This window comes from Callorhinus ursinus, unplaced genomic scaffold (genome assembly GCF_003265705.2).
Source record: "Callorhinus ursinus isolate GAN/ISIS: 27379988/994484 unplaced genomic scaffold, GSC_fseal_2.0 scaffold13, whole genome shotgun sequence".
NCBI classification, from domain to species: Eukaryota; Metazoa; Chordata; class Mammalia; order Carnivora; family Otariidae; genus Callorhinus; species Callorhinus ursinus.
In genome coordinates this window covers 38317201-38339100 of record NW_027397075.1, presented here as the reverse complement: position 1 = coordinate 38339100, position 21900 = coordinate 38317201, and the positions used below count along the sequence as shown (strand labels likewise).

The following is a 21900-nucleotide window of genomic DNA, read 5'->3' as shown; positions in this document are numbered from 1 at the left end:
TCACCTGTTTAAGGGCAGCCTTGGCTTCTATGGCCTCTGCAGACTCAATTACAGGTACTGGAGCAGGAGTGGAAGCAGTCTGGGATGTACTTGAACGTTTTGGAGTTGATGCAAGAGAAATATCATCTAAGCTTGAAGCTTCAGAAATGTAAAAAGAATGATATAACATTTCTTATCACAAGTATCACTACCAAAATAAACAAGTTAGACTTATTTAAATGAAATGATAAGATTATAGAAATTATATGAGAAGAAATCTACTAAATAACCTATTAAAATTATTTTTGGTTTCTGGTTAGAGACAATATTTGCATATGAAATGTTAAAACAAAACTTAACTAAAAGGTCATGGAGATATAATGTACAGCATGGGAGCATGATCAGTGATACTGTGATAACTCTGTATGGTGACAGAGGGCAACCAGACCTATCGTGGGAGTCATTTCACATTGTATGGAAATGTCAAATCGTTATGACATACACCTGAAACTAATAGCATACTGTATGTCAATTATACTTAAAAATACACAAATACAGTAATTCATGGACTCTAAGATACACATTTTTCAACAATGGCTAGCATTTCTTCTTTCTTAGTCATACCTAAATAACTATATATTTTAGAATTGGTGATGTTACAATCAATCATATATGGTAGTTAAATTGGTAGTTACCGTTCATTGGAGTGGACAGTGCTTATGATGTTGCAAAATCTACTCTATAATATACATTTAAAAAATATTTCCCAAAATTATTTAACATTTTTTAGGATAATATATAAAAACCTACCTTGTAAAGGAATGGCAACTCCTGTTGTTTGTGACAACAAAATGCGGTACATGTCACGCTGACGAACTATGGAATCAACGAGCTGCATTTGATGTTGTCGTGACTCACGGAGTTGTTCTAATTCAGTGAGGGCATTCTCAAGTTTTAGCTGAAGCTCAGCAATTCTGCAGAAAAAGAAATCAGTCTATTGCACATGACTGAGATTGAGAGGCAGTTATAATTTCAAACTATAAACTAATAAGCATTTTACCATCTATCATATTAAGCATAATATTTTTGTCTCTCTTACCCTTTCTTTCTTCTGCTGGCATTTTAAGAACCACTTTTAAAACCTTCACCATACAGGACTCAGGTACTCACCAAAGTCATCTGAGAAACCTATTTGCAAAAATCAAACCAGTTCCACTCAGTCCAAACCCCAGACTTCTTACTTTTATAGCCATTGCTCTTTCTTTAGCACCAAACGCTTTTTCGGAAAAAATTCGTTACTCTGCTTGAATAATTCTACATTCTCTTCTCCACAAAGCCTGGTCTGTTCCCTTAAACCCAGGCTAGGTCCTCATCTCTACACTCCTAATGATAGGCTTCTATCCATTACAGCACTAATCACATTGAACTAAAATTATCTACTTATCTATTTTATTCTTATGATCAATCTCATTCATAAACTGAGATCCTGGAGAATAAAAATTTTTTTTGGACTGTCACTCAATTTTTCTTAAATATACAGCACGATTAGGGACACATAAGAAATTTTCAATAAACATTTGCTAAACAAACCAAGGTAGTCAATTGCTTACTTGGATGAAGTTGTTTCTTGTTCCTCTCTTTCTCTGGTTTCCCCAAGTTCTCTAAGGGCCACTAAGAGACGTTGATTTTGCTGTTGAAGTTCTTCAATATTTCTATAAGATACTAGATGCTGTGATATTACTTCAGATGAACTACTTATATCAGCAGAGCTTACTTCCTCATCACGAATTACATGATTACCCCTTGCTTCTTCAAGTTCCATCAAAAGCACTCTAATCTAAAAACAAAGTTTTAGTTTGTTACCAAATAGTATTGACTTTGATTCTGGAAATGTTTAGAATAGAAATCTGCAAGTAAAAGTATTACTTTATGAACACCATCAGTTAGTATCAAATTATTTTAAAAATATTAAGATTATTGTTTAGATATTAACACCTACAAAAATTTTAATGGGAAAAATTATTTTTCATTTCTATAAAAGTATGTAACGAAGGCTAGTATTTTTTTAAAAACTACCAATTCTTGATTCTACAAGTATGGTTCCATTTTTGTAAAAACAATGACCAAATAAAACAAAGAAATATATACCTGTGTGGGCATATGCTTGCACTTGCATGCTTATGTATATAGCATATGATGGGGCAGAAGGACAGAATGAGAAATAGATTTTAATTCCACTCACATGAAGTTTTTATGTGTTTATATATGTGTAAATCCACACACAAAAATGAGGATAAAATATATGAACAAAATAGTTCTACATTTCCTTACTTGTTCAGTTGAAGAAAAAAAAAGTGGCAATCTATATGCATGTTTTTATTTCAGTAAAAACAAAGGATGCTTACATATGTTCGTGAATGCTTACGTGTGTGTGTGTATACACACACACATGAAGAAAGACATGAGAGAATATACACCAGTCTGTTAACACTGGTTATACTCTGGGACTTGGGCAGGGGACAGAAGACTTATTTATCCTTGAATTATTCCATTTATTACAACCAGTAGTTACAATCTGAAAGTTTATCACTTAAAAAAAAAAAAAAAAGGAAGGGCTATGAAAAAGCAAAAAACAATGACTAGGCTACAATTCTGCTAGAGTCATATTCCTAACTGATGAGAATTTCATACGCAGTAGTCCTATCTTAGATACCTGCAAACAGATTTAAACATTATTGGGCAGTCTGTTTAGAAAAAAAAATAGGAAAAGAAAAAAATCCTAACCTGTTGTGAAAGATCTTTTATTTGTATTTCCATCCTTTGATTGTCTCTTTCAAGCACAGATGAATGTTTGTTAGCTTTATCAGTGTCCTCCTGCAATCGCTGAATCTCCTTTAAAATGTAAATTAAAGTGAAAATTCTGCATGCCCTTCTAAGATCTTTACAAATGAAGCAGTTATATGAATAACAAAAATATACAGTGCTCAAATACCATAGTCAACTGATAAACTAAAAACATTCTATTTATGATATAGTAGTTATTAAAGAGTAATTCTCTACAAACATGAACACATATATTTCTTAATATCTCAAGTACTGCTCATCATGTTTATAACTATATGCAAACTGGAGAATCTGCCACTTCCCTCCCAATTAACTGTAAACTACCATCTTACAGCCACACCAAATTAATACTGTATATCAAATGATGTCACAGACATATTCTCAAAAGTTGTGTTGTTAGGAAAATAAAGGACTATATTACAATGCCAATCATTTCTACACTATTTACAGAGAAATAAACATCAAACGAAGTAAAAATGTTGAGTAAGATGTGTAAGACTTGCTTGTATAAAAAAGGCATCAGAAATTACTTCTAAAGCAGCAGCCAATGGTACAAGGCTGTTAAAAAGACCCATTATATGCAGTGCTTTGTTAATTGAGTTCTGCATCCCAGTATCACTAAGGATTTAGGAGCACAGTTTTAAGAAGCCTGATAAAAAGCACAAAATATGTTTGAAATCTTATGTTTTATTTCAAATTCATACAAATTTTGCTTCTTAATGAGCGGCTTTTACATTATAATGTCTTAAATACTATCCAAGTGAAAGACGGCTCATATTTATGCTGGTGTTTCAAGTACCTGAGTACACTGCCCTAAAGGTATGCATACGCCAATTTCAGTAGAAACAAGTATGTGACAAAATGAAGGAGGCAAATATTCATGAGAGATGGCAATTATACAAATCTGCTGAGTTCAAAATGGGATTCACTGAACTGCTAAGGAAGAAATAACTTGGTTATAAAACTCTAAGTATCTAACAAATGCAAATCAAAGAATCTATAGACTAGAGGACACACGATGTATGTTATGGACAGAAGATTCTGTTATAAAGAAGTTACAGAAATCATCTTTAAATTCTTTGCTAGTTTTGGGTGCCTGGGTGGCTCAGATGGTTAAGCGTCTGCCTTTGGCTCAGGTCATGATCCTAGGTTGCTGGGATCGAGTCCCGCATCGGGTTCCCTGCTCCTTGGGAGCCTGCTTCTCCCTCTGCCTCTCTCTCTCTCTGTCTCTCATGAATAAATAAATAAAACCTTTGAGACAAAAAAAAAAATAAATTCTTTGCTGGTTTTGAAAAAAGTATGTAAGGGATTTTTTTTTTTTTGTAAGGGATTTTTATTATTATACCCATACATTAGTGAAAAAGGAACAAATAGGTTTTTTCCAGAATGAACATCTGCTATTATTTGAGCCTGAAAGCCCTTGTATCTCACTATTCTCTTCAGACAATAAGCTCCAGGAAAAACACTCTCAACACTGAGAAACTTGAGAAGATCTAATTATACTCAAGGGACTTCTTTTCAAACCACGGTGGGGTGGTGCGGCTATTAAAAAGCCGATAGTCTGTCAGATGTCATATGACTCAGGAGAAAAAGACCATTAGATATACCCAGATTTAAACTGACATCTAAATTGTAATAGCAACAGCAACAAAATTTTAAGTTTGAATTAAGGATACAACTTATTTATACTATTTTTTCCCAAGGGAAATAAAATTTATCAGTTTAGGATAGATACAAAAGGTTACTGAATTTTCTCAATAAAATTTGTTTAATAAATCTTGAGTTCTTCTCAGTAGTATTAAGCTGTACCCTAAAAGCAAAATTATGTCAATATATTCTTTTTTAATTATCTAGTAAAAAGGAATCTTAAAAGATAAGATATTTATGAATTTCCTTGGTACTTCAAATTTGCAAAGGAAGAGTAACAAAACAATGTATATAAAAGTTTGCCAAGTTGTAAAATGTTATAAAAAAGGAGTTCTTCCCTATGGTCAACCAACATTACCATTTCTAGACAGAATATCAGAACTGACAAAGAATGACTATGACAAATTTACAACAGTTCTATTACAAAGAGAGATTATTATTTTAATAAATTTATTAAATATTTATTTAATAAATAAGATTATTTTAATTATTATTTTAATTTTAAATTTAAAAATATTAAATATTTTTAATAATTAAAAATATAATGTAAATTCAGGCTATTCATCATCCACTACAGATTCCTACAGAAAACATCTCTAATGTTTTAAAAAAATAGAAGAGGCTCCCATAATTTTAGCTGAATAAGAACATTTCATGATTATAGGTGTTAGAATTACCCTATCACTGAAAAGCATAATTAGCCTTTTCTGACTCAAAATACTTTATTTTTTAAGAGACAGAGAAGAGAGAGAGAAGGTGAGACAGAGAGGGAGAGCAAGCAGGGGGAGAGAGATAGGGAGAAAGAGAATCTTAAGCAGGCTCCACACCAGCTGGAGCCCAATGCAGGACTCAATCTCACAACTCTGGGACCATGACCTCAGATAAAATCAAGAGTTTGGACACTTAACTGAGCCACCCAGCCGCCTCATTAAATACCTTAATTCTAAGAAAGAATTACCTCTTAAATCATTTCTCATATATATTTTTCCCACAGTTAAAATTTAAGAACGGAACCAACCTTCATAGCTTGTTCAAGCTTAACAGATAAACTTGCCACAGCCTTCTGTGCACGCTCATACTCCTCACGCTGGCGTTTCAAAATTGGTGCTTTGGCTTCAACTTCTTTTACTATTTCATCTAGATACTTATTAATTCTTTTATTCTCTAGTTTCTCCAAAAGCAATTGATCCTGAGTTTCCACATAAGCATTATACAGCTGAAAGGAGAAAGGCTTGTTTCAAATCTAAGCATAATAACAGAAGTGTAGAATCAATCTAGCTTCATAATAAATATGCATTAGCACTTACATAAAATGGAAATGCTTCCTACATGTTGCAAGAATCAGGAACCAAGAAAGCTTTTCTTAGAATGATCCACTACGTATTAGATGATTTTAAGAATAATTTTCCCAAGCATTAAAGTTTACCAAATTTCCTTTTGCTGAAGGAGAAAGTAAGATTTAATACCATTCTTACCTCAGTTAATTTCATGCCGGGTTTCACTATCTTAGCTACAGCTGCTGCAGTAGGAGACATAGCTGCAAGCTCTTCTTCAGATAATATGGCTCCTGTGCCAACACACAGAAATCTAGTGTATTTCTGTAATATTTCACACTAAAGGCAGCAATATTTTTTCCAAGACGAGTAAATGTGACACCTACTAAATATTACAAATTCCTATGCAGATTTTTAAATATGATATCGAATTGTCACATAACATAATCCAACTCTAAAAATCACGTAGTAAGAATAGTTAAAAATGTTCTGGAAATTGACACACAATTATGTGTGATCAAATGGTACTTATATTTGGCAATATAATAAAGATACAAATAGGTATTAATTTTATACTAAAAAAACGTCATGGAGTTTCCTATATCACAACAAGATAGAGAAATACTATTAGTGGAAATTAGTGAGAACTATATAGGAAGTCCTAATATTTCATTCAAGTCATTAATAAGCATCTATTAATCCATACCTTTACGCTTTGTGGCTGAAAGCAGGTCATTTGCATTCTCTAATTCCTTCTCCAATTTTCCTATTTTCTCAAGCATTTCTTTTTCCATTTGATCTTTAGATTCCTCCACTTCTAAAAGATGATCTTGTATTGCTTTATTGGCTAAAAACATTTTTAAAGACAGAATATCCAAACATAAAATTAAAATCTTAGAGTTTATAAAATGTAACAGCATAGTCGTTACTTTTCCCTTCAGCAGACATTAAAGTCTAGACAGGCTATGGTTGCCAATTATCCTCTGAAAGCTCTTGCTCTACTTTTAATTCCTGAAATGTCCTGGCCTGCTGAATCTACTTCTCCTTTTGATATCTCTTATCTGTGGGGAAAATAAGGGAACTCAAAGTAAAAAAGTGGCTCTAAGTATCTCCTTGGTTTTAATCTGATCTTTAGTCTAGGACACAGAAAATAACTAGAAAAGATCATATAAATAACATATTACATTAGCAAAAAAAAACCCCAAAAACCAAAACCAAAACCAAAAACTTGCATTTAAAAAGCAAGAATACATGAAAATCAGACTTTAAAATATACAGTTTTTAACCTAAAAAGTGAGGCTTATTTATGGATTAAGAGAATACCCAAACTATAAACCCATATGTACTTATCAAAGTAAATGTTTCATAAACGGAAGAAAAATTTCCTGTTAGAAACCAGACCATATATAAGATTTAAGATGAAAAAACTCAGAAAAATAGTAGCTTTCTGTATTTTCAAATATCTTATCTGTTGAAAATATAATTCAAAGTTTCTTACTCCAAGATTCTTTCTTCTATACCAAATTTTGTCTCTAATAAGATTAATGTAACTTCTAAATCCAATAATCTACACAAAGGTAAAGAAAAAAAATACCTTTTATCTAAAAACAAAATAATCTTCCCATAATTAAAAAATCTTACCTTCTCCAGCTTCTTTCAAAAGTTTGTGTAGTTCATCGACTGCTCGAGTCAGTTCACTGCTCTTTGCCTCTGAGTCATCAGCAGCACTCTAAAATTTAATCTTAAAAAGTTACTGAACACCCAAAAATGCAACATTAGGACACTAAAATGTGTGGTTGGGCATTTACCTTGTATAGATTGGAGAGCTTTATGTGAGCATTTAATTCACTGTGGAATTTCTCTTCCATACTGGCCTGCTGTTCCTTGGCCTACAAAAAAGACCCAATTATAGCAGTCTTGTTTGAACCGAATTTAGAATGCTTATCGAACGTTAAGATAAAAAAAAAAATTTGTAAAGAGATAAAAATTAACATCAGTTTCAGGATAAAGGTCAATTAAAGATAAAATACTGCTGATATTTTTATCTTAAAGTGTAATACTTCAATGATATTAAAATTAACCATACTCATTTTCAGACAGTACTTTGGATATAGCGTGTGATTGCCATTTTTGAATCTAGCTATTTCAGCTTAGCTACAGCGTATGAAAGTGTCCTGGCCATTTTATGGTATCATAAACAGTTTAAAACATGAAATTATGTAAAAAGTAATAGCCTCGTAAGTGCTTTAATATTTTTGGAAAAGAGAAATTTTAAAGTGGTCATCTCCACCTCTTTCAGTTTGGTCAACAGCTCTTCTACATGTTTTTGGAGATTTTCATTTGATGTTTTCAAGCCATTCATCTGTTCTTCCATTCTAGAAACCTAGAAATAGAAGAGTTGCGTAGAGAGAGAATGTTGCATTAACTAAAATTAATTTGATATGAAGTTCACCTGCCAAGTGAAAGCAAAATAATGCCCTACACCCAAAAAAGGGCTTCACACAAAACACGTCTATTTAAGAAAATGAAAAATAATAGTTCACAGAACAACACATTTGGATTTAGCTCACAAAATTTACCACCACTTCTAAATGTAACTTAAAGATACATCAAAAGAGAGTAGATAGTATCAAAATTCATCAAAGAATATCTTAAAGTATTTATTTAAATGCAACTGGTTCATTTCCTAGGCCAAATGTTTATGAATTATGTCTTCCACGTTACTAATATTACAATATTTACTTCGGTACACCATGGAGTACATTTTTTTTTAAAGATTTTTATTTACTTATTTGAGAGAGAGAGAGAGAGCATGAGCTGGGGGAGGGGCAGAGGGAAAGAGAGAGGGACAAGCAGACTCCCCTCTGAGCAGCGCAGAGCCTGACTTGAGGCTCGATCCCAGGACCCCGAGATCATGACCTGAGCTGAACTCAGATGCTTAACTGACTGAGCCACCCAGGTACCCCTCACCATGGAATACATTTGTAATAAGCTGGCACACAAATATAAGTTTTAACCAAAATGAAAATAAAATTTTACTAACTTACCTCCTCTTTTTTGTTTTCAAGATTACATTTAAGCTCTAGAATCTCATTTCCTTTTTCTCTGCCAAGAGCCAGAAGTTCATCAGTTTTAGTTTTTAACTCTGTATTCAGCCATGTATTCTGATTATGTAACAACTCCTTTTCTTGCTCCAAGCGTTTTTCTCGATACTAAAGATATCCAAGAAAATAACATTTACAGTTAAAGACAATATATGGCTAGTTAAAAGATTTTGTCTGTAGCTAAAGAACACAAGCAGAATCTTAACAAAAGAAATAAGTATTTGCATGCATTCTTAACAGAAAAAGATGGTCAGATAAGAACTATTAAGAAACTTAAATATCACATAAACAAATAGTTCAATTAAAATTGTCCTAATGTTTAATTCTTTTCCTGACATTAAACAAAAACACAGCTTTTAATCACGTTACAGATCACTTGCTTATACTTAAAATTTAAGTACATTTTAAGCAAAAATTGTATTTTGTGCATTAGAAATTATTTGTTACTTGCTTTAACAGAAACATCAGAAGCTTGAAGTTCATCCAGTTTTAACTGCAGATCACCCTTTGTGGCATTGCTTTCTTTAAGTTTTTCATTTAGACGTTTAAAATCCTCTAGAAAGGTAAAAAGAGAATTTGAAAATAATGACTAATTAATGCTCAGAGGAAACAAACATCGAAGATGCATCTCCAGAAATACAAGCATTTAACGCAAGATACGTAGTTCTCAACTCCTTAATTTGTTTTTGTCATACTTAGTTACAAATTTAATTTTCACAAATGATAAGCCAAATTTGTGCACCTAACCCAACATGTAAATTATACTGGTTATTTTATTTTTAAATGCAGTATCTTAAGCTAAATATACAAATTCACATTAATTTTCCTGATATATACCTGTAGATCTACTAAAATTTCGTAAATAACCATTTGTTAAGTTAAAAAAGCAGTAATACATATCAAAATCTACTCAAAACAGCCAGAATAATACATGCTTAATTTTCTTTAGATTCCTTACACCAAAGTTCTTATTAAAAAAAATTCTTTTAATTTTATCTAATCACTTAGCTGATCAACATCACCAGTAAATACTCTGAAGTAACTTAACTGAGACTGGAAAAGTATAGTTACCTAATTGAATATTATTGTAAAGCAAAATAACAGTTGAAAATTCTATTAATAAAAATAAAAATCTTAAAAAAGGAACCAAAGGGAACTTGATACTATTATACTGCTTAAGAGTCAGGTTTACCTTAATATATCAACTACATCATATACTATATTCTACATATCTATCTTACTTATATGTATTACTTAGCTTATATTCCCGCCTAACTCCTTCAGTCCATATTTTTAAATATAAAATTTCCTTTCAGGTTCCTCCTATACATATTGAATGTTTATGGACAGGTTATACACCAGCAAGTATGTCTGTGTTAGAAGAAGGAGTCCAGCCTCTACAACTGAACACTTAAACTGCTTCCAATTTGATATTATAGATAACACTGAAGGAAGTATCTTAGCATGTAAACCTTGGTCCAAATTACAACTGCTTAGATGTTTTTCATTTGTGTATACTTTTCCAGACGCTTCTTTAAAACCTTGATAATGATCTAAAGATAAATGAACGGGAGAAACAGCAGGCTATTAATTGAACTATATTCTGAGCTACGACAAACACCAGCAACAGAAATGGACTGAGGATTAATTCCTAGCACTATTAGAAGAGCGAGGAGAGAGTGGAGTTAGAGGTTAAAGTATTTCTTCATACCTGTTAAATATTCAAGTTCCTGAGATAGTCTCTCATTGGTTCTAACTAGGTCTCTTTTCTCAGCTTCTAATTCTTCTTTCGTCCTTGTAAACTGGCTCTATCATATAAAGGAGAAGCAGAATATGTTTAAATTAAAAAACTGTGTTCAAGTTCCAACTCAGAAATGTCACTTTAACATTAGCTGTAGTTTAAGAATGGTTTTCTCTTATAACTTAATACGTCAAAAGTTTAAAAATTACCTGATCTCAACACTGTATTTTATTTTTCTTTTTTAAAGATTTTATTTATTTATTCATGAGAGACGGGGGGCGAGGGGGGGAGAGAGAGAGAGAGAGAAGCAGAGGGAGAAGCAGGCTCCCAAGGAGCAGAGAGCCCGATGCGGGACTCGATCCCAGGACCCTGGGATCATGACCTGAGCCAAAGGCAGACGCTTAACCATCTGAGCCACCCAGGCGCCCTGTATTTTACATTTTTAAAAATTATTTTTCATAGGCTTATGAAAAAATTTCCGTCACCATCACTTGGAAGTGTCCTTGTTACTTAAACATGCCTTTGTAGAAAAGACATTTAATTTACTTCTAATTTTTTGCTGCCATAAAATGCAATTTTGATGGGTCACTGCATTTACAGGTTGGTTCAAATTATTTTTCAAGAAAGAGCCCTAGAAATGGAATTATTTAAAACCTTTAATATATTTTCTCAAACTGCTTTGCAGCAAGACAATGGCAATCGATATGTTTTGATTCATAAGTGCCAATTTCAAGTCACTCATGTCAGGACTGAAGATCATTCTTAAAAAAGAGAAAGAAATCAGTAACATGGGGAGATCAAAAATAATTACCTTATTGTTTTATCTACATTTTTCTGATCACAAGTGAAGTAGAGCAACATTTCATATTGCCACTGACCATTTGTGCAGCTTCCTGTTTTTTTTAATTCCTTTGCCCATTTCCCCCTTGAATGATTTCTTCTTAAAGTATGAAAGTAGTCATATATTAAGGATCCAAATAGTCATATTTTAATTGAAAAAATACTTATTAGTGCTTTATTTGTGTTTTAGTTATTTTTATGCAGAGAATTTTAAATTTCTATTGGATTAAGTCTACCACTTTCCCATTATAAGTACCTTTTATACACCAAGTACCTTTTAATCTCAAATCAAACACAAGATTTTTTGGTTTTGTTTTTCTAAACACAAGTTTTTAAAAAGCAATGGCAAGAGTCTGAAGTTCTATCCAGTTAGAGAATCACTGATTATGACCACTTTATTAAACCAATGGGTAAACATTCCTTGTGATCATATTCAATCTGTTACTCTTATCACTACTCTAAGGAAATGATTTCTGATAATGGATTCACCCATAGCCCCAAATGTATCACAATAGTTGAAATAATGCCTGAGCAACAGTAAGTATTAAATACAGAATTTCTAAAAGGAAAGAAGGATGATAGGTAAGTGGGTGAGTGGGGGACAAATAAATGAATCTATGAATATTTCTCCTACTTACACTTCTATAACACTTTACTTTTTTAAAAAAATTACAACCTTAAGAACTATGGCATTATAAGCAAGTTTCCTTTTATATTAAGTATCAATATATTCTGATGAGTAAAAGAATCAATAAAACATATGAAGGTCCAATTAAGGAATTTATGTATGTGCATTTCTTTCAGTAGTTTCTCCTAATAGAACATGTTTCACCTTCCCATTAAGTAACACAAAAGAGAATACTTCCTCAAGTATCATGTTTATAGTTAGCTTTATTCACAGGAATAACTTGTACCTGAATGGCAATATTGCGATCCTGAGCAACTTCAAGTTCTTTATTTTTCTCAGTTAGCGCCTTCAGTTGATTGTCTGGATAAAAGGAATTTTATGAACATACACACATAAACTTAAAAACTGCAATGACAGTTTTCATCCATCTGCCACCCATATACACTCTTTAAAATGAAGAAACTAAGTCACAGAAAGGCTGAATTATAGAACACAGTATTCCAAATTCATGAATACCCCAAATTTACTCTACTTCTAAACCAAACATTTTTCTTTTTTTTTTTTTTTAAAAAGATTTTATTTGAGAGAGAGCAAGCACGCACGCCAAAGCAGGGAGAGCAGCAGAGGACGAGGGAGAAGCAGGCTCCCTGCTGAGCTGGGAGACCGATGCAGGGTTTGATCCCAGGACCCTGGGATCATGACCTGAGCTGAAGGCAGACGCTTAACCGACTGAGCCACCCAGGCCCACCCCCCTTTTTTTAACTAGGCATCACGCCCAGTGTGGAGCCCAACACGGGGATAGAACTCAAGACCCTGAGATCAAGACCTGAACTGAAACCAAGAGTCAGACACCCAACCGACTGAGCCACCCAAGTGCCCCAAGACCAAATTTTTAAATATGCTATCCTGTCTCCAAAATCTTATTTGTGATCATTCTAACCAACATTTATAGGAAAAAGTATATATAATCATCACTTTAACCATTTTTCAATGACTCTTCTAAGTCAATCATAACAATGAATTAAACTTACAAATCAGAAAATTTGAGTTAAAAAAACAAGATCAAGAAAATAAATAACATTTAAACTATATAAAACGTATACAGAGTAAATAACAACAATGGATAATTATGATTCAGCTTGTTCATCACTCTAAAAAGAGCCTTCAACATGGAGGAAACGAAATTATGCTTGAAACTGAATTATCAATCCCAACAATCTCCACTTAAAATGGTCTAGCTCCCCTCGTATAGTTTCTTCTCTAAAAGCATACAGATAACTAGGAAGAATACACTTTCTGAAACTTTCTTCCGCTAAAACACATCTACATTATGTGCTAGCAATTTAATAAATAAATACATTATTACTACTTCCAATCTTTAGTTCTATTTAAACAACTGGCTTATTATAGGGGAAAACCCTGTTAAATTAGCCTGAATTTTCTATTTTGCATTAATATTACTTACTGTTTTCCAAACTTACAGATATGGAATGATAAACCAAAAAAACACAAACTTAACTGTATATACCCCAGAGAGGCATACTAGATGTGTGTCTAGGTTTATCCTGATATTCTCCTCCTCCTACTTCCAGATCATATAAAAGAAGCTATAATCACAGTAATTTTTCTGAAATTCTTTAGCATCTCAGCTCTACAGACCTAGTTACTACACCAAGGCAGAACCATATACAGATGATGAACCAGATCTAGCTACTCGATAAATTTAAATTTTATGCCCTCATTACATGTGTATAAATACCACTGTACATATATGCCACATATTTTAAAAATTAAGTGCTTCAAAATTAGCTAGAAAAAAATTATGACCTAAATAGTTGATAGGTACAGACCTGGTTAAGAAAAAAGGCTTAGGTGTTAACCATTCTCTTATTAGCTTCCTGTGTTCCCAAATTAAAAATCCAGCTATATCTAATAACATATTATGCCCCCATTCTATAAAGATCTTTTCTGACATTTGCTTTCTCCTATTATAAGCATAGCACAGAATATACATCATTTTCCCAAGAAATACCAGGACCTTTAACTAAGATCTTGTGTACCTTCTAGAACTTAATGATATATGTAAACTTATTAAAAAGTAAATTATGTGGGGCACCTGAGTAGAACAGTCTGTTAAGCGTCTGACTCTTGGTTTCAGCTCAGGTCATGATCTCAGGGTCATGAGATCGAGCCCCATGTGGGGGTCCATGCTCAGCGCAGAGTCTGCTTAAGATCCTCTCCCCCACCCTTTGTACTTTCTCTCTAAAAATAAATACAACTTAAAAAAAAAAAAAAGGAAATTACTCATCTTTTCCAAGAAACAGGTCTTAAAGAGGAAATATCCTGGGATTCATAAACACTTACAAGAAATGTAACAGTTAAAATATAATAATGAAACCAATAAACTTTAATCTTCAACAAATTAAAAATAATTCTCTCTCCTTAATTATGTTTTCAATTGCATAGTGCTTTATGACTTTAAAAAATGCTTTCGAAAATCTCTCATTTGATCTGTACAGTTATGTAAGCAGATGGACAGGTGGTTCTAGCCATTTTATATGTTATGATTTACATAAGGCAAAAGAGTTTTTAATAGCAGTCAGAATTAGAACCCAGGTCTCCTGACCATTAATTATGCCTTATATTCTCAGTGAAGTCTACCATCAAGTGAAAACTCAAAATACTACCATAAATGGAAACAATGACAATCAGTATTTTCGTAAACAGTAAGTCAATGTTTCAAGAGCATACAAAAGAGTGCCTAAAGATCTCCATACTACAAGAATAAAATAAGGATGTAAAAATACTTACTCAGCTTCTCTAGGTCAAGCCTCAAGCTTTGGCACTCTCGGGTTTCATTCACAAGTCTCTCCTGACTGTGGGACAGCCTCTTCTCTATCTCAAAGTACTGTTGTTCTTCAGAAGCAGAGAAAAAAATTAAAATCAAACACACATGTATACACACTGTCAATACTACTTATTTTTAACAATGTTGATTTTAATATTTAAGACATAGTATTTGAACTGCACTCCAAATAACAGAATTTGAGTAAAGATAATTAGATCACTGAAAGGACTTTAACATTTCCAACTTCCAAATGACAAAAGAAAGTAAGACCTACAGGGGGTTTTCCAATTTCTGTCTATTCCACATGACTGAAATTCTTCAAGGTAGGCAACATGTCTTACTTATCTTAGTACCTTCCCCACACATTAGTAGACATTTTAGTATAAAGCAGACACCACGTACAAAAAAATTAAAAACTGCTTTGTTTTAAAAGGTTGTGTTAAAAGTGTGTACTGTTCAGCACAGTATCAAGCACACAGAAGACTAATCGATACTTATGTGTAAATTAATGAACAGACGCAGTGTATTTTCAGAGTTGGGATTCAGAGAATTACTTTTCGACACCAATTCTGCTGGATAATTACATTTTTTGAAGTGATAATGTATTCAGAATTTTCAATTTAGCAAAACCAGCACGTACCCCCCACGCCCCCAAGTAAACCAGGACAAATAACAGTTTGTATTTCACTAACGGTAATTACTACGGTCTCAATCTTTCTTCACGGATATTCAATTTACTATTACCGGTAACTTATTTGAGGGTCTACTGTAAGTACCTATAAACAGGTCTTTAAACTCCAACTTTTAGAGAGAAATCCGATATATCAAACTTATTTACATTCGTTGTGTTTCCAACGCTGTCTTATGCACCTACTCATTTATGCGACCAACTAGTTCGTTACCTGACCAGCCCGAAAGACTAAAAAACAGAAGCACGAAGTAGTCAATTAGACAAAGACCTCTGAATCCAGGTGACCAGAATCGTGAGAGGAAATTACTAGCAAAGCAACATAAAGAAAGGGTACTCTAAGCTTAGAGATAGGGGTCGCAGACTCTCGCTAGGCCGGAGTAAATATGTCCCGATCTTCACAATTTCTGTGCGCCGAACATTAAGTGTCCCTACGTGAGACCACACTAATTACAAAGACGGAACGAAGTGTAAATTCAGTTTAAAACAAACAAAAGAGCTCCATTTCAAACTGTGGGAACGGGTTAGAGAAGGCCTAGGGGGGTGTAAGGAGCCGGGGAAGCGATGCCACCAGTGAAGCCGTAGACAGAAAGCGAGCTTGCAAGGGGAGAAGACCAGCCATAGCTACGGAGTCGGGCCCAGAATCAAGGGCGGGAAGAGCGTCACCACTTACCACTCTCCACCTTAAATTTCTCATGCCGCCCCTTCAGACCATCGATCTCGGATTGCTGGTCAGCAAGGAACTTTTCGAGTTTGTTCTGGACGGACTTAGGCAGCTTGTTCAGCTCCGTGCGCTCCAGGACTTGCTGCAACACCGCCGCCATGTCGATCGGGCCGGAGGCGGCGGGGCCAGCAGCCGGTGGAGCAGAAACCGAGAAGAAAGGCGAAGACCCGGAGGACCCAGAAGCCTGGGCGGCCGCCTCGGCCACCTCGCTCCGTGGCTCGCGTGCGCCTGCCCGCCGGAGACTCCCGCGGCGGGACCCTGGGAAATAGAGTCCTGCCTTAGGGCCGGCACCAGACGCGCCACAGCGCTCGCGCCCGAAGTGCGCGCGCAGCCGCCGGAAGCTGGGCACCCTGGGAATCCGAGTTCGGCCGCGGCCTCTGACCCTGTCTGATTTCCGGCTTCCCAGTCCACCCGCCTCAAGCCGCGCGGGCCTGTGGGAAACGTAGTGTTTTCCTCAATCCCTTCGGTGAGCCTGACTGCGCACCGCCCATTCCGCTTCCTTTTTTTTCTCCCCGCCCCCCGGCTTTCCTTCCCCCGGCAGCATGACCGCTGTCCGCGAGGTGGCGCCACAGAGTATTCAACTTACGTCCCACCCTGAAAAGCAAGGCGACCTTACCGTCAAAGCTCCGGGATGCCATGGGTCGTCCTCTTTGGCGGCTTCTAGACACTGAGCCACTAGAGGGCATCGGTCCGGGCGGGCTGGACGGCAGGCGCCGGGCTACCGCCACGCTCTCAATGGCGCCCGGAAGGGGGCGGGGTGGCGACCGCAGTCGCTTTGGCTGAGGCGCTGCGGTGAAGGAAGGGGGGCAGCGTGCGTCATCAGACCGCGTCACCTGACTCCAGAGACCCTCGGTTTGCAGTGGGAAGTGAGGTGTGGGAAGTCTGTCGCTTTCTGATGAATTCATTGGCTGTGGAATTTGGACCCGAGGGGAATCTGGCCCTCGGAGGCTTAAACTTGCACCTTAAAGCTCCTTCTCAGGAGGACTGACAGTTCGACAGATTTGTCTGTCAGGCGGGCACATTCTGAGTGCAGGTGAGTCAGCCTACGGGTGTAATACTTCTGTGTGAGGGTTGAGTGTGTGCATTCGGGCTCAGAGAGCCTCCTTCTGAAGGAAGGTGGAAAGGGACCGAGTGTAGGAAACATATGGGCAGACACTCCGGTACCACACTCAAGTCCATTTATGACAAAATTTACTTTAAGATGGAGTACTTAATGCCTTTTGTGTGTATGTGGCGGGGTGGGTAACAACGAGCCAACAGGAATTTAGGGAGCCCGTTTCATTTTTCAGGAAGAGGATTTAAAGTAAAGCAGGAGGACTTTGAGTGTAGCCTTTGTTTTTATTTTAAGGTAATATTGTAGAAAGTGCTACCATATGTTTGTGTTTTTAAGATGGAAAAACTGTTAGAACAAAAGTTTTAAAACACGTTCTTAAAAACCGCTTATCACCTTGCCTCCATAATAGAACTACTTGTTTCCAGATTGTAATTCTGTGATTTCTTTGCTGAATCCGTAGATTATTTCATGTTTAATTATTCTTCCGAAAGAACTTCTTAACTTCTTCATTGAAAATAAAGCATTCCCAATTCATTCCCCCCCTCAGTTCCCACAGCAGCAGCCCTTTTGTGAATATTATTAAGGATAAATTAATTTTCCCCCAAAATATTTTATATAAGCACTTTAATTAAGGTTGCTCGTATGCGTAGTACTGTGCTATGCCCTTGGCTCACTATTAGTGATCTACTATTTGGAAAATGCAGATATTCTGTACTCGGAATCACAGTCCTAAAACTAGATAGATCTTCAGAGTTGCCTGATCCAAATTCTTTATTTTATAAACTAGGAAACCAGCATCCAAAGAGATTGAATTGTCTCAAGTCACAGTGCTTGGACAACTTGCATAGCTTGTGTTGTCACACAACACTTCAGGATAAATTGAACTGTTTTAGGCAAGATCTATGTTTTTAGTAATGTACCTTTAGTAAGGTATGGTCGACTATATTTTGAAGTTTTGAAGAAGCATTAAAGTAATATGATTGCTGGGTCACACCTTGGAAAAAATAAGATTGGGAAGTTACATGTAACTTTGGAGTCACTGTCACTGCTTTTTCTTGCAATAATTGAGAATTAAGATAGCATGATGAGGAAGAGGAAAGTTTAATACATTAAGGCACTATTAAAAGTGGAAAGCCTTTAAATTTATAGCAGTATTAATGATTTAGATGGGCAGTTCTAGACTTAGTCTAAAAATAACTCTTGCGCAAACCCAATTTACTTGCACAGTTGTTGGAAAAGAGTTGGGGAGAAATTTAATGCATTTTGAGACAAAACTGAACAGGCTCTTTGAAAAAAACAGCATCCAGTAGGCAATTTCAAACTGGAATCAATTCTTTGGGCTTTACTTTTAGAGTAATGCAAAGTCATTGTGATTGGCAGTTTACTTTACTGATGGCAGATATACCACCCCAGCTCATCTGCAGTTGCTTTGACTTTGTTGTACTAAATAAGATTGAAACTTTTTACACAGCTCAAGTGACTGTTATTTCTATTCAAAATGCTGCAACTGTCCTTTACAAACTGGAGAGAGAGTGAGAGAGTGCACAGAACAGGAACCACCCTTTGTAAAGGTTTAATTGAGAGACGAGGTATGATTCCACAGTATGAACATAGCATTTAAGGGCATGGATAGTACCTATCTCCTGGAGTTTTTGTGAATATTACAGATGTTACCATATATAAAGTACTTAGAATAATGCCTTATACAAAATCGAAACTATGTAAATGTTCATTATTATTGCATTGCTACTTAATGAATTCCATAATTCTAATTATACTATGAGTTACTCAAGGGCATAGGTCAAGTATTCTTCATCTTTGTGCCATCCCACTTGGCATAATTTCTAGCGCATAGTAATTCTTCATAGTATGCTTATTGAGTAAGTGAATTTGGTTCTCTCTACCTCCTAAGAGCAGCTCAGAAATTGTCCTCTTTCCTGTTTTAGAAATGAGCACATTGAGGTTCAGCAAGAGACTATCAAAGATGATACAACTAAGGAGTAGCAAATTAAATAAAAAATCAGGTGTGTTGACTAGTAGGTTAGTGTTCTCTCCCCTATCTTAGATATGGAAGTGGGTTTTTATCTTTTATGTCAACTCTAGTTGACTGGTAGTCATTTCCAGCAGTACTGTGTTGAGAATTTTGAAGCTAAATTTGAACTTTGCAGGAAAGAATACCCTACTTAAGAAGCAATCTCTGTAAGGCATGGGATAGTGTCAGGATGGTACCACTTCTGTCTCTATACAACCCCATGACAAAAACATGGCAAATTATATTTTTACCTAAAAATGGTGTATATTTTTTTTCTTGTAATTTAGGAGAGTGAGTTAGTTCCTAATAATGGGAAGAACCTACATTGTAGAAGAGACTGTTGGCCAGTATCTTTCAAACATAAATCTTCAAGGAAAAGCTTTTGTCTCTGGTCTTTTAATTGGACAGGTATGTATCTTTTAGTGCATTTATTGATAAAACAAATTACCTCTTTATTTAAAGTTAAAATGTGCCATTTAACGGTAAGCTCAAGGTTAGGGAATGGAGGAATGGAATGTAGAAGAACTTAAAATGGTCTTTGAGGAAAAATGTGGAGAAGCAGGACAAACCTAGCCCAGGTTTGCTTAAGTCAGAACGCATTCCCTTTTGACAATGTAAAAGTAACTCATAATGTAGAAACTCTAAAATTAGAATTTCACTAATCAAATTATACGTATTTTATTGTCTTTCCAAGTGTTTTTTACTCTCTTCTAATCTTTATTAATTCCTGGTTGTCTAATTCTTTGCAAAAGTAGCTTCTGACAACTTTATTCCCATTGTTTGTTTTATCTCAGTCTTATGGCAATAGTGGTCATGTCTTTTGTTACATGCTATGGTACTCATCTTACTGAATTTTTTTTTAACGTTGATTCAGTGGAGAGAGGGAAAGGGAATAGGAGAAATTTGCAAATAAGACAAATTTTATTTCCCTTTTGGAGTTAAGCCTTAAAAATCAACACAAAATGGAACAGAGATTTGGGCAGTTACTTTAAAAAGCATAAGCATCTGCTGATTTATTATAATTGAAGAAAAAATATGTTAATCAGCAGGGAGGACAGGCCAGCAGTAGAAAGCAACAAAAAAAGGAGAGTCAGGGACAAACTGGCTGCTCTACCTAAACACTATTTAGGGGAGAGTGCACTGTGGCCCAAGGACTTGATTTTGATACCTAGAAGCAAAAAGAGTTTTATTGTGACAATTTTCTTTCTGAATATTTTATCATAATGCCTTAAAACCTTCAAATTGCATAATTAACTTCTCTTGTTCCGATTCTATCCAGATTTTGAAGCTACTTCCTCCTGTAATTTGAGCCCCATGTTATCTACTTACAAAGAATGTACTGTCAAGAAGAGCAATGTGTTCACACTCCTTCATGGTATTCTTGTTTTTAGCATCATTCTGAATGAGCTTAGTTAATGTCAGTCTAGCCCTGAGAGATGAGGTCATTCTCAGCATTTTCACAAATCTGATTTCTTAACTTGTAAGACAGAGAGTAGACCCTGTACTATTCACCCAGGTAACACTACCCTATGAGGCCTCTCCTTAGACAACCAAACTACCCTTCTTGGTAATAATCTGAACTACTTTTTTTTTTAAGTTTTTTTTTATTTATTTGAGAGAGAGAGAGAGACAGACAGAGCACAAGCGGGGAGGGGGGGAGGAGAAGAGGGAGAGGGAGAAGCAAACTCCCTGCTGAGGAAGTAGCCCAATGCGGGACTTGATCCCAGGACCCCCGAGATCATGACCTGAGCCGAAGGCAGCCATCCAACTGACTGAGCCACTTGGGCTCAGCACTGAATACTTTTTGATTGAGGTTACTTACATCCAGTATGGGGCTCTTTTTGTTAGGAACTTTTTATTTAAGATTTTCTACTTCCCTATATTTAAGAAAGTTTAAGGGAATAAGAGTCTCAGAGAAAGGCATCCTCAGTAGAGATAAAAGGTCAGGGAGAAATAATCCTCTTCCAAACTTGCCTTACATAGGCTGTTTCTAGAGAGCTTGGCAAAACCACCATCTTACAAATAAGTCTCCCACAGTTTAGGATTTTCCTTCCCATCTTTCCTTATGCTGTCTTTTCATCCTTTCCAGTATGTTTCTTTTTCTTTATTCCAGGGCTCATCACTTTTTTCTTCTTTCCCTCAAGCTTGCCTGTTTCCTACTCTCTGGGTCAGTTTCTTTTTCTTTTTAAAGTCATGCTTTCTTAATCAGCACCTACCTTTTCCTTTGTGTATTTGAATGTAACTTTCAGGAAATAACTTTTGTAGAAATAATTTCTCTTCCTTTATTTTCTATTCCAGGATGATACTCATAATGGCAATTTCAGGTCATGTATAAGAATGACACCATGCTAACTGGTTTTATCTGCCTTATTTTTACTTTTTCTTTACAGCAAACTTTCACTGTAGTGAGACTGAGCTATTAAAACTTCCCTGAATTTATCTTCAGATATCCCACCTTGGTTTACCATTTAAGTGCTCTTAAAACTGAGGAACACAA

At 35.4% G+C, this 21900-nt stretch overlaps 2 protein-coding genes across 6 annotated transcripts in view; one reads left to right on the top strand and one right to left on the bottom strand.

The window, feature by feature from the left end:
* The window catches only part of TPR (translocated promoter region, nuclear basket protein), a 67965-nt gene extending 50894 nt beyond the window's left edge, over positions 1 to 17071 (bottom strand). The window contains exons 1-17 of one of the 3 annotated variants that reach the window (XM_025877494.2): positions 16934 to 17071; positions 16267 to 16575; positions 14869 to 14973; positions 12344 to 12417; positions 10560 to 10656; positions 9300 to 9403; positions 8792 to 8956; positions 8035 to 8127; positions 7553 to 7633; positions 7386 to 7473; positions 6451 to 6591; positions 5946 to 6037; positions 5489 to 5686; positions 2764 to 2871; positions 1590 to 1816; positions 790 to 953; positions 5 to 138 (exon numbers count right to left, since the gene is read on the bottom strand). In XM_025877494.2, coding sequence (XP_025733279.2) covers positions 5 to 138; positions 790 to 953; positions 1590 to 1816; positions 2764 to 2871; positions 5489 to 5686; positions 5946 to 6037; positions 6451 to 6591; positions 7386 to 7473; positions 7553 to 7633; positions 8035 to 8127; positions 8792 to 8956; positions 9300 to 9403; positions 10560 to 10656; positions 12344 to 12417; positions 14869 to 14973; positions 16267 to 16575; positions 16934 to 17003 — 2250 coding nt within the window. In that variant the 5' untranslated portion in view covers positions 17004 to 17071. The remainder of the gene's footprint in view (positions 1 to 4; positions 139 to 789; positions 954 to 1589; positions 1817 to 2763; positions 2872 to 5488; positions 5687 to 5945; positions 6038 to 6450; positions 6592 to 7385; positions 7474 to 7552; positions 7634 to 8034; positions 8128 to 8791; positions 8957 to 9299; positions 9404 to 10559; positions 10657 to 12343; positions 12418 to 14868; positions 14974 to 16266; positions 16576 to 16933) is intronic. The other 2 variants (XM_025877497.2, XM_025877495.2) reach the window with 2 other exon arrangements.
* Positions 17072 to 17136: 65 nt separating this feature from the next.
* ODR4 (odr-4 GPCR localization factor homolog) overlaps positions 17137 to 21900 on the top strand; it is a 35295-nt gene continuing 30531 nt past the window's right edge. For 2 of the 3 annotated variants that reach the window (XM_025877990.2, XM_025877989.2), the window contains exons 1-2: positions 17137 to 17350; positions 19691 to 19811. In XM_025877990.2, coding sequence (XP_025733775.1) covers positions 19713 to 19811 — 99 coding nt within the window. In that variant the 5' untranslated portion in view covers positions 17137 to 17350; positions 19691 to 19712. The remainder of the gene's footprint in view (positions 17351 to 19690; positions 19812 to 21900) is intronic. The other variant, XM_025877991.2, reaches the window with a different exon arrangement.